This window comes from Monodon monoceros, unplaced genomic scaffold (genome assembly GCF_005190385.1).
Source record: "Monodon monoceros isolate NGI ecotype Baffin Bay Population unplaced genomic scaffold, NGI_Narwhal_1 Super_Scaffold_15, whole genome shotgun sequence".
NCBI lineage: Eukaryota > Metazoa > Chordata > Mammalia > Artiodactyla > Monodontidae > Monodon > Monodon monoceros.
In genome coordinates, this window is record NW_021703771.1 from 83,718,047 (window position 1) to 83,730,458 (window position 12,412).

General features: G+C 34.6%; 1 protein-coding gene across 5 annotated transcripts in view; it reads left to right on the top strand.

Annotated features, from left to right (window-relative positions):
- The window catches only part of QKI (QKI, KH domain containing RNA binding), a 135,783-nt gene that overhangs the window by 96,409 nt on the left and 26,962 nt on the right, over positions 1-12,412 (top strand). For all 5 annotated transcript variants that reach the window (XR_003793755.1, XR_003793756.1, XM_029224328.1 and 2 more), the window contains exon 4: positions 3,050-3,193. Coding sequence is in view for 3 of the 5 variants with exons in the window: in XM_029224328.1 (XP_029080161.1) it covers positions 3,050-3,193 (144 nt within the window). In the remaining 2 variants the exon portion in view is untranslated. The remainder of the gene's footprint in view (positions 1-3,049; positions 3,194-12,412) is intronic.

The following is a 12,412-nucleotide window of genomic DNA, read 5'->3' on the forward strand; positions in this document are numbered from 1 at the left end:
TTTTTTTTAAGTTTTTTTTTTTTTTTTGATGAGGACCATTTTTAAAGTCTTATTGAATTTGATACAATATTGCTTCTGTTTTATGTTTTGGTATTTTGGCCCCTAGGCATGTGGGAGCTTAGCTACCCAACCAGGGATTGAACCTGCACCCTGGGCATTGGAAGGCAAAGTCTTAACCACTGGACCGCCAGGGAAGCCCCTGCCTGTTAATTTCTGATTAGATGCCAGATAGTGTGAATTTTACCTTGTTGGGGGGACATATTCCTGTAGTTATTCTTGGGCTTTGTTCTGGGACACAGTTAAATTGGAAACAGTTTGATCCTTTTAGATCTTGCTTTTAAGATTTATTTAGGCAGTATTTGGAACAGTGTTTGGACTACTGACTAATTATTTTCCACTACTGAGGCAAGACCTCTGTGCACTTTACCCAGTGTCTGTATATCATGAAGTCTTTCCAGTCTGGCTCTGTGTGAGAACCTGGCACTTTTACCTTGAATCCTTTGGCTAGTTGTTTCTCTGGCCTCTGGTATTTCTTCCCACATAGGCGCTGATCAGTGTTCAGTTGAATACTTGAGTCAACTTTGTGCAGATCTCCAGAGTTCTCTTTCTGTGCAGCTCTTTCCAGTATTCTTTTTGGTGAGCTCTAGCTGCTTTGGTCTCCCAAGACGCTAAGCTTAGTCGTCTCAACTCAGAGAGGCAGCCTGGCACCGTTCCCAGGCCTGCAGCCTAGAGATTCCCAGGCCAGGGAGCTGGGACAGTAATGGGTCTTCATTGATTTCCCATCTCTCAGCCTCACTGTCCTATTGCCTGAGGTCCAGAGACTTGAGGACTGATGTTTCTTTTGTTTTGCTTGGTTTTTTTTGGTTGTTTCAGGTAAGAGAGTCTTGTTCGTGTTACTTTATCTTGGCCTGAAGCAGATGTCCCTTATTTGTACAGATGTAGAGACACTTATAGGTTCATTAAAATATAAACATACACACACACGCGCACACACACAAGGAACTTTATAAAATTTATCTATAAAAAATTGATAAAGTACAAATTTTAGTGAGAAAATATCGTCAACAGTTTTCAACATAAAAATTAAACTCTGGATTTTAAAATTGGTTTTTATTGCCACAGTAGAGGTACATCTACACATTTTATATTTGGCACACAGATAACCCTGACTGATGTTCCCAGTTTCTTGACTCATTGACTCCTCAGGTCTGTCAGTTTTTCATGGTGTCCCCTAGGTGAAAAGAAATACTTAGTAGTTTTTCTTATTATTATTAAATAGTTTACTTCCAAACAACTTAGTTTATCAAAACAACTTAAACAGAAAAAAATTTTATTTTATTTATAAATAGCCACATTATTTATTAATGGGATTTGTTTTCCCTTGGGCACTGTTCACATTCTCAAACCTGGGAATCAGATTGGACACTACCACCCTGTTTTTCTGTTCCACATTGATTTTTGCATGAACTTGGCTTTTTATTACAGCAACCACTGAAAACCTAGCATCACAAAGATAAGACATCATCACAAGGAATATAGCATGATCTAATATTGATAAAGTCCAGTATTTTGAGCTAGAAGTTTGCATGGTATCTGACAGGCATCAACTATTGCTGTTTCCCTTGAAATTTCAAGCACCCCCGTGGTACCCCTGTGAGCATACTGTGGTATCTCTGAGTTTACTCCTTGGGAACACATAGATGGCCTACCATAGGTTGGTGTGCTTTGTTTTGTTTCTCGTTTCCCCTCACAACATTTGGGTGCGTTTTCATACTAATGATATTAACAGAAAATAGAGGCAGAAGCGTATACTTTAAGAACTTATTTCTATCCCCATTGGCTGAGTTCCATAGATTTTTTCCTAGCATGGCATCTGCAAACATATGAGTTGTAGTAGAAAGCTGTTTTTTTATACCAGTTTTATTTTCTTTGATTGGAATCTCACTGTTCAGTAAATAGTAATCTTTAAAGATGAAAGTTCAGCAACAGGTATTGTTTATGTATGGTACCTGGCACTGAACCATATGCATTTATTTATACCATTCTTATATTTATTTATAAATTTTTATTGTTTTTAATTTTTAAAGAATTCATATTTATGAAATATTTATAAATATATTTGTATATTATCTCTAAAGCTTAAAGCAAGAAATGGTTCTGAAGTTATTATATCTTAGGTGAAAGGGAAGTATGGCCAACTCTACTTCTAAACCTCCCTATAGCTTGGCAGTGTTTTCAGCCTGGGGCTCACTAAGTCATTTGAAGATACCAAGGAAATGAAACGTAGATGTTCTCTACTAAAACTAGTATTTAAGATGGTATGGTTAAAGAGTAACTGTACAGTTCACTGTTTTCAAAGTAAGGTCTGTTAGAAATACAGTTAAGACTATTCTCACATTTATTCCTTGTTGTGATTATTTTTATAATGAAATGGTTCTATAATTACTACTTGAAATGCTTAAAACAAATGGCATTTGTCTTATACAGTAGTGTCTGTTGGCAAAATACTTTTCCTAATCTTGAATTCAGCCAATCTTATTAAAAGTAGTTGTAACGATATGGAAAAATTGGTGAATTTTAGAATGAAAATATTGGTTCAGTTCCTGAATTCGCAAGGTGTTCGTCAGTTGACCTCGACAGGTGACTTGCTTAAATTAGCCTCGATGACCTTGTATTTTACTCATAAGTAAAATATAGGAATGATAACACGCTTTTCATGATAACCTGAGGATGACACTAAACATAAGTTTCTTGGTACATAAGAGCACTGCAGGGGTTGTGATTGCCTTGTTCACTCTTATAATCTTAGTATCTGGCTCCATGCTTTTGGTACATAGTAGGTGCTCAACAAATATTTGTTGAATTAGCTATCAATACCCAGTAGTCTCACACTCAGGCTTTTTGCCAAGAGAAGAATTTAAAAGGTTTATAATGTCATAGCAAAACAATGCGAGCATAGCTTAATAATTGCAACAGGTTATTATCATGAAAGATGTGCTCTCTCTTTGAAAAGAAAAATTTGTAATAGTATGCTTTGTAAATTTTTTAGGAGGAGCAAAATCGAGGCAAGCCTAATTGGGAGCATCTCAATGAAGATTTACATGTACTGATCACTGTGGAAGATGCTCAAAACAGAGCAGAGATCAAACTGAAGAGAGCCGTTGAGGAGGTGAAGAAATTACTGGTACCTGCAGTAAGTAATAATTTCCAAATCATTTACTATAGAATAATAGACAAACATAGACGTTGCTCCAATCCTTAAATGGGAAAATCTGTTCCCTGTTTATTTTTTGTGAAGGGAATGTTGTGAGGGGAGCAAACTCAATTAGTGGCCTGTTTTTTCAAAAGTATTATTACCTTTGCATCACTCTATTATAGGGTAGGAATGTAGGTGCGTCATCAGTAAGTAGGGTGATGAAAGCTTTCTCTCTTTTTTTGGATCAGTTTCTCATTGCAAGCAAGTAATGGGTGTACAGAAGTCTGTACAAATTAATACTTATGTTGGGTGAGCTGTGTTAGTGGGAGCACATTATTTGAGTTGTCTGTGGGTTCCACGTACTCTCCTGGCATATATCATTGTTTACCACAGAAAGGTTAATGTTTCATAGTGAAATTTTCCCATAATATGGTAAGATTTTCTTTTAGAAAAATAAGAGCTAACTTTTACTAACGTACCAAGCACCATTCTGAGCACTTTTCACACTTTTAACTCACTTAATATTTCTAAGATAATAAAAACTATTGAAGTTCATACTTAGGGATTGTAGATAAGACACCAAAAGGAATTTTGGAGGGTGACGTAAGAAAAGACCCCAAGGAGAGGAGTCACTGAGGCTGGAGAAGAACCAGGAGTGTGGAGTCCTGGAAGCCAAGAGAAGTTTGTTGCTGAAGATTGTTCAGTTAAGATAAGAATGGGGAGTTAACCATTGGATTTAGCAAGTAGTGGTCATTGGTGACCTTGCCAAACAGATTTTTGGATGGTGGATTTAAAAGCCTGATTAGCTCAAGTTCAAGAAAGAATGGGACAACAGAAAAAGGAGTTGAAATTTTTTCCCCTAAGATTTCATTATTTAAGTAAATGATCTTTTCAGTACTCTTGGCCTCTCAGTTCTTTTATTGCTTCATCTTCAGTGATCTTATCCTCCACTCCATATAAAGTGCATTTTAAATTTTAGTACTTTACTCATATTAAAATTTCTAAGTTGCCTTCCAGAAAATTTGTACCAATTTGTAGTCCTGCCAGTGTTATCTGAAAATACCTGTTTCTCAACACAGTCTCAAACCCTGGGTGTTACTAAATTTTTTAATCTTTAATCACAAAAATGTGAATATAATAATTCTCATGGTTCTTAAAAATATTTATATTAGATGAGTTTTTACATTAGCTTTTTGTAACAAAAATTCTAAATCTTCATGATCACATTTTGAACAGGTACACAATCCCTAGTTTCATATTGTTTCTGTGGGGAATATTGATTCAGTTTACATATCATTTACAGAATGAATTTATAGCTAAAGTATGGGATTACCTTTGTATTATTTCAGTATAAATGTTTCTTACCTATCCATGTAGAATAAATTCTTTTTTGGAAAGAGGTAGAAAGAGAGTTGTGTGTAGTTTAATGTTTTTGTGCCTATTATGTTTAATGTTATATAGCAAAAGATCTAATCCTGGCTTAAGGGACCTGGGGGTGTGGAGGGGAGAGTTGGTAGACTTTGTGCTTGATTTAAAATTTTATAATTAAATGTAATAAATATTCCATTTTGTATCTTACATCTGGAGATAAGGCTAATAAATCTCGGTTAAGGTTGTACCTGTGCTCCTTGTGACATAATTTTAATTTTTCTAATAATTTTGATGATTTGAATGTGTCTCCATCAGTTTACGTAACACCACACATAACTTAATGTTTAGAGTTCAAACTTTCAAAATTCAAATTAGGGTTTCAAAACAACCTTACAAAGTAAGTTCTTTTCTCCCCATTTTTCCAGCAAGCACAAGAACTCAGAGAAACCTTAGCATTTTCTAATTTCACTGCAAAAGTAATAGGGATTTTGAGATGATCACACTTCATTCATTTGTAGAGTCGTAATGTTTTACCTAACAAACTTGTTTACCCTGGATAATACCATTTTATTTCAGATGTTTCTTTGATTTCAGTAATCTGTTTATTTTAATCTCTTTTGTTTCTTAAATCACAGAATAAACCATGCATAACTAGAGAAGAGTCATTTCTTTTAGTTACATATAGTATAACTAGTCTGGCAAGTCTAAATCTGTTACCATCAAGTATCTACTAAAAATATCCTTTTCATTGTAGGTACAGTTAATCAGTTGTTTAATCTCATTTCCATAAATCTGAACCATACCTCCTCACATTCTTGAGATCTTCAATATACTCTCATAAGTACAGTGAAACATTTTGTGAAAATCAAATCATACTGATAGAAAAGGACTATTGAGCAGTGCCCTGATTTTGCTCATCTTTGGGGACTTAGGTCATCCTTGGCAGAGACCAACTGCTGAGGTATTGATAAGTCTGTCTCCAAAAGTATTTCTTGAAGACATATATTCTTGCCAACCCAGTTAAAATAACCTGTCTTTTCACTTTTAGTCTTAACCCATTCAGTTCATTCTCTCATAAGTTAGTACGAGTGATTTTTTTTTTTCTTTAAATAAATCATATAAAGATTATCAGTGACTTGCTATTTCACTCCTCTGGAAGTGGGGTAACAAGTGAGTTATCTACTCTGAAATTCCTTATTGTATACTGAAGAAATGGCTCTTAATTGTAAACAAAGTATGGGTAGTTGTAAAAATTTTAAAGTCAGAGAAGGAAAATGTTTATGAAATAATTAATTTTAGGACTTTTGATGGCTTCATATAAGTATAAAGTAAAATTTCACATGTATTATAAGTATTGGTTCTCTCCAAGTTAGCTTATAAATGGGAGAAAGACTTTTGAAGTACTAGAATGCAGTATAAGGAAATGAGTGAAAAAACATTATTCCTCCTAAAAAGATTATGGGGAAATCCTCAAACTGGTAGAATTTTACTGAGTATATAGGTAGAACATAAGCAAAGGTTATATAGGAAGAAACAATCATGTCAAGATTTGATACGGTAATAGCCTTCTCATTTTAAGTGAACCCTATAAGGAAATTAGTGTTACTTGGAATTATTAGGGATTTGTGATCCTGCATTTGTGATTTCTGGTTTTATGTAACTGCTTTGTTCTAAAAGTTAACTGGGTGGAAAAACTAGCTTTTATGATTCTTATGGAGTTTTACAATATTGACTATTTCCTAATTTTAGCTAAATATTTAAGACAGGATATGTTGATCATTTTTGTTATTAGGCCGAATTGCAATGTGCTGCTATATGCTTTTCTATAAATTTTTGTTTCTTTAATTAAACTTCTATGATGCAGTTACTAATTTAATATAACCCTATGATAAATAACTTCATAATTAGACAAATGGTATTTTTTAGTAGATTATTTAATTACTAATTTTATATATATAAACCTTAGGCTTTTAGACATGTGTGTTGAACTGGTTTATTATAATTAGAAAACTTTCTTCAGATGACATTTTAATGCTTGTTCTTATTCACATCATAATTCTCACACTTTTCCTGTGAGCCTTTCAAAATAAACTGGGCTGTTAAATTTCTTGGCTGAACTTCTTACAGTCTTTGCTTAGCATTTACCTAATGTGCTTACAAATATACAGAATTTTGGGAAATTAAGACTTCTTATCTTTGTATATTCAAATCACTTTAACATAGATTTGATACGTACAGAGAGCTTGTATATTAAATTAATTTACTCATTTGCCAATTCTGTCATCAGATGTTTTTGTTTCCTTTATTCTTGCTACACTGATACTGTAATATGCTATAAATTCCCATTTCTTTTGCCTTTTGTAACAGAGTATCTAAACCTGCTTTTAATTAATTTGGTCTTAATATTCTCATGTACATATTAGGACAATTGATTAGTTATTGTGCAGGCCCTTGTTAACCATTTTAAGGACTTCAGCTTTTAGTCTAGAATGGGTGAAACCTTTGGAGTGCTTAAGGAGAGGGGAATGAATGACATAATCTGATTAATATTCTATAAGGATTGCTGGCCTGCTCTGTTTAAAACAGAATAAAGAACACAAGGTGAAAGAAACGAAGCTGTTGTAGGAGTCTGCAAATTGTGGCCCATGGGCCAAATCCAGCCTCCCACCTGTGTTTGAATAGCCCATGAGCTAAGAATGGTTTTTACATTTTTTAATGGCTGGGGAAAAAAATCAGAAGAATAATATTTGGAGAAGAAGAATATATATGAAATGTGAAAATTATATGAAATTCAAATTGCATTGTCTGACAAGTTTTATTGAAACACAGCCATGCTTATGCTTATTCATTTACGTGTTGTCTGTGGCTGCTTCTGCGCTCCAGTGGTGAGTTGAGTAACTGCCACAGAGACCATATGCCCAGAAAAACCATTTACTGTCTGGCTTATTACACAAGAAGTTTGCCAATTCCTGGACCATTGCATTAATTCAGACGAGAGGTGATGATGGGTTGGGCCAGTGTAGCCATAGCGGCGAGTCATGGTCTGATTGTGAGTATATTTTTACAGTGAAACTGGCAGGTTTTGCTAATGGATTGTCTGTGGGATGTTAGAAAGCAAGGCATCAAGGATGACACCAAGATTTTTAACCTGAACAACTGGAAGGATATAATTGCTGTTACCTTGATGAAGGATATGTTAGGAACAGATTTTGAAGAGATTACTTGGAACTCAGTTTTGGATCTAGTAAATTTGAGATGCCTGTTGGCTATCCAAGTGTAGCTATTCTAGTATTCTGTTAAGATTAACAAATACTTATTCCAGGTTGGCTGTATTTTAGAACACTAGGGGTACAGAAAATTATTTACGGCAAGATCTTTAATATTTAGGCAATGACATTTCCCTAACTGTATTTCATGAGATACTTTTCATAGGTATTTGGGGTAAAGGAAGCCTTTAATATGCTAGTAAGTATTGTGAACCTCTGGTAGAAACCATTTCCAAATTTAATTGACCATCAAAAATTTTTTTCTGAGATTGTATTCACATCTAGCGTTACAGAGATACCTGTTTGAGAAATAATCTGGAAACTCATGATTTAAATACATAGGAGCTCTCTTTTTAATGCTGAAGAATAGTCATTTGAAGACAAGAAGGAAGAAGAGGTGCTTCTTGAGGAATTTTTTCCTTTTTTTTTACACATAAAATAAAAACTCATTCATTTGAAATGTACAGTTTGGCCCTTGACAACTGTATACAGCCACTTCCACAGTCAAGATTTCCATCATGCCAAAAGTTTTCTCTTACCCCTTTGCTATCAATTAACTACCCCCCCACGCCCCCAGGCAACGACTGGGGTTAGTTTTGCCTTTTTTTCTATTATGATCTAAAAACTTTATTTCCCCCCCCCCCAGCCTTATTGGTATAAGATTGACAAATAAAAATTGTTTGTATTTAGGATGTACAAGTGCTTTTTTTTTTAAAGGTGTACAATGTGATGATTTGATATACATCTATACATTGTGAAATGATTATCACAATCAAGTTAATTAACACATTCATCATCCCACATAGTTACTGTTTTTTTATTTGTATGATCTACTCTCTTAGTAAATTACAAGTGTACAGTGTTATTAACTGTAACCACCACACTGTACCTTTGACCCCCAGAACTTACTCATCTCATAACTGAGAGTTTGTACCCTTTTATGGACATCACCCCATTTCCCCTACCGCCCCTCCCTTCCCCCAGCACCTGACAACCACCATTCTACTCTCTGGTTTTATGAATTTACCTATTTTAGATGAGTTTGCCTTTTCTAGATTTCATTTTTTGTGCCTGTCTTTCATGTGGCGTGGCTTTTTTGAGGTTCCTCCATGCTGTTATATGTGTCACTGGGTTGTTCCTTTTTATTGATAATTAGTATTCCATTTGAATACATAAGCCACAGTTTGTTTATCCTTTCACCTGTTGAAGTTTTAATTTTTATTTCTCTGAATACAAGTGATGTGGAGCATCTTTTCATGTGCTGCTTGAGAAATCATATATCTTCTTTGATGAAGTATCTTTAAATCTTTCTATCATTCTTCATTGTCTTTTTTTTTTACTATTAAAACAGTTCTTTATATATATTGGGAATACATCCATTATTGGACAAATATTCTAATCTGTGGCTTGCCTTTGTCTTGTGGTTTTGTGGGAAGGCTTTTAATTACAAATCCCATTTCATTCATAAATATAGAACTTAAATTTTTTTTTCTTTTTTTTGTATTTTTCAAGGAATTTGTCTTTGTCATCTAAGTTAAACTTTTTATCATGAAGTTGATCATAATATTCCCTTTTTATCTTTTTAAGGTATGTAGGATCTGTAGTAGTGTCCTTGCTTTCATTCATTATGTTAGTAATTTGTGACTTCCTTTTTTTTTTGATCAGTCCAGCTCTAGAGCTTTATTAATTTTAATCATCTTTTACTGCTACATACCAGTATTTGGTTTTGTTGATTTTTCTCTATTTATTCCTTTTCTGTTTCATTGATTTCTGCTTTTATATATTCTTTCTACTTTATTAGGGTTTAACCTTATTTTCGCAGCTTCTTAAAGGTGGAAGATTAGTGACTTAAGACCTTTCTTTTATACTTCTGAGACCTTTTGTTTATACTAAAAATTTTCTCTCTGAATAATGCTTTACCTGCATCTCAAATATAATATTATGCTGTATTTTTATTACTATTCACTTCACAGTATTTTCTAATTTTTTTCATGATTTCTTCTTTGACCTATGGGTTATTTCCAGATGTTTCCAAATATTTGGGACTTCTAAATTTATCTTATTGTGACTGATTTATAACTTAATTCTGTTCTTCTCAGAAAATGTTTTCTATAAGATTTCACTCTCTTTGCATCTAATTAGGACTTTTTATATTGCATCACATTGTCTGTTTTGGTGAATATCCCTTTTACACTTAAAAGCACATGTATTCTGCAGTAGTTGGATATGTATTTTATAAATGTCATTTAGATGAAGGTGGTTGAAAATGTTCAGTTCTTCTGTCCTTATCCATTTTCCCCCTATTTTTGTTAATTACTAAAAGAGATGTGTAAAGATCTCCATTCATTCATTGTAATAATATTTATGCATACTAGCGTGTTCTCCTTGAAGGCACTGAAATGGCAGACTAATTTGATGTGTGCACACGTGTACATGTATGTATGTATAGCTTACACAACCTATATGAACAGTTTGGCATCATTAAAAGATTTCACTCTTTATGTAATGGCAACTTTCCCCTTGTTTTAATTTTGAAGTCTTTGTCTCCTCCTCCCCCCCCAAATGCCAATTATTTAATGCAACACATTTTCTAGAGTGATAGTAACAAGCAGTATATAGGTGGCAATCAGTGTTCAAGAAGATGTTATAGAGGTTTACAGGAAGATGTCACAGTGGACTGGGGTATTTAGGGGAGAAGATTTCACATAGGTGGGTGAGACTTGAGCTGGAACTTCAAGGTACAAAGTTCCTAGAGACAGAGGGGATTAGTGTATATGCGTTTTAGAGGTGGAGAGTTGTGCATTTCAAGTCATTAGAGTGGTAACAAATGCAGTAGGATTGCACAAATCATGCATGGTCAGGGACTGTCACTTAAACTCAGAACTTTTATTTCCTTATATGTAAAATTGGGTTATTGTTGCTTACTTGTCTTAGAAGGACTTTGTAAAGGTAAAAATTATTATTTTAGTTATGTGAAAGTGCAAGACACATGTTCCCTCATTTCTTCTCTTTTTCTTTATGTTGTATGGATTGATTACCTTAGCTACATCATTGGCCATGCCAGTTACAAGCTCATTCCTGGTCACAGGAGGCACCATGCCAAAAGAAGGTGATTCTGTCCCTAACTGCAAAAGGCGCCTTAATTGCTAGTCCATGATCTCACCAATATACCTTTTTGCTTACAGCGGCATAATAAATAAGAAAATTGTAAACCGCTTAATGTTACTTAAAAAAATAACGTGTACACAAGTATCTCTGTGCCCCCACCCCCCGCTCACTCACTCACTGTGGGAGTACATCTACCGTCTCCGGTATCAGGTGCCATCCCTCTTTGAATTAATTCTCATTCTGTTTCGTTGGAAAAGAATACTGTTTCATCATTAGCTAAGACATATAGATGCATATCCTATGATCTTTTCTAATCTTCTCTGAAGGGACATAAAAAACACTAGAACAGGGGCTTCCCTGGTGGCTCAGTGGCTAAGAGTCCGCCTGCCGATGCAGGGGACATGGGTTCGTGCCCCGGTCGGGGAAGATCCCACATGCCGCGGAGCGGCTGGGCCCGTGAGCCATGGCTGCTGAGCCTGCGGGTCCGGAGCCTGTGCTGCGCAACGGGAGAGGCCACAGCAGTGAGAGGCCCGCGTACCACAAAAACAAAACAAAACACTAGAACAGTGGAAGTTGGGGAATATTACTGATATAAAGACTGGGAAAGTAGAAGTGAGGGATACCTGCTCAAATGTCTTCTTTCTCACTATAATTTTTCCTTTCTTTCAATAAGAATGGGGGTAAAAGATTTCTGTTGGGGAGATGGTATACTAAACTGAAAAGACAAAATGAGTCACCATAGCCTGTATTAGAGAAATTAAGTGATTTCAGGCAGTTGAAATTTACACTGTCTCATAATTTAAGACCAGCTTTGGTACACAAGATGCCACTAGTCCCAGACAATTCATAAAGTGTTTGTTTCACTTTCTTACTTTATGGGGGGGTATAAGTGTGTCTTTTTTTTTTTTTTTTTTTTTTGCCTCTTTAAGTTTGTTTATAGGTATTTGAGGAGTTGAACATGAGTTGGTTTTGAACATATAGCTGATCTCTTTATGAAAGCATTTATAAACATAGAGCTCAGTAATATTAACCTAAGTAATTGATCTAGTAGATTCTGAGGAATTTCCAGCTGAGGATTTTGAAATTTAAAGTTGTTGCCAGTTATTTCAAGAATATTATGAAATTTGAAAAAGATTATTTAAAAAAAGTAACTTAAATTCACTTTTTTAAAAAAACTATAGTTGTCAATGTCATCATTATTTGGGAGAGTAGTGAAAAGTGAAGGGTCCTTCACAAAATAATTTTTTATTAAGTTTGCTTTTCATGTTTCCCAGAGATTTGTTTCTTCTAGTGCTATCACCATTTGACTCATAGGTAACTGTGTATTAATTATCACCAGAAAATAAATGAAAAGAATTAAAGAGTAAGATAGGAAGAGAGGTAGTGACTCTGGAGATAGTGTAGTCTCATCTTGGAGTTCAAGTTTTAAACTGGATTGTTAATGAACTGATGGCCCTGCATTTAGTTCTTG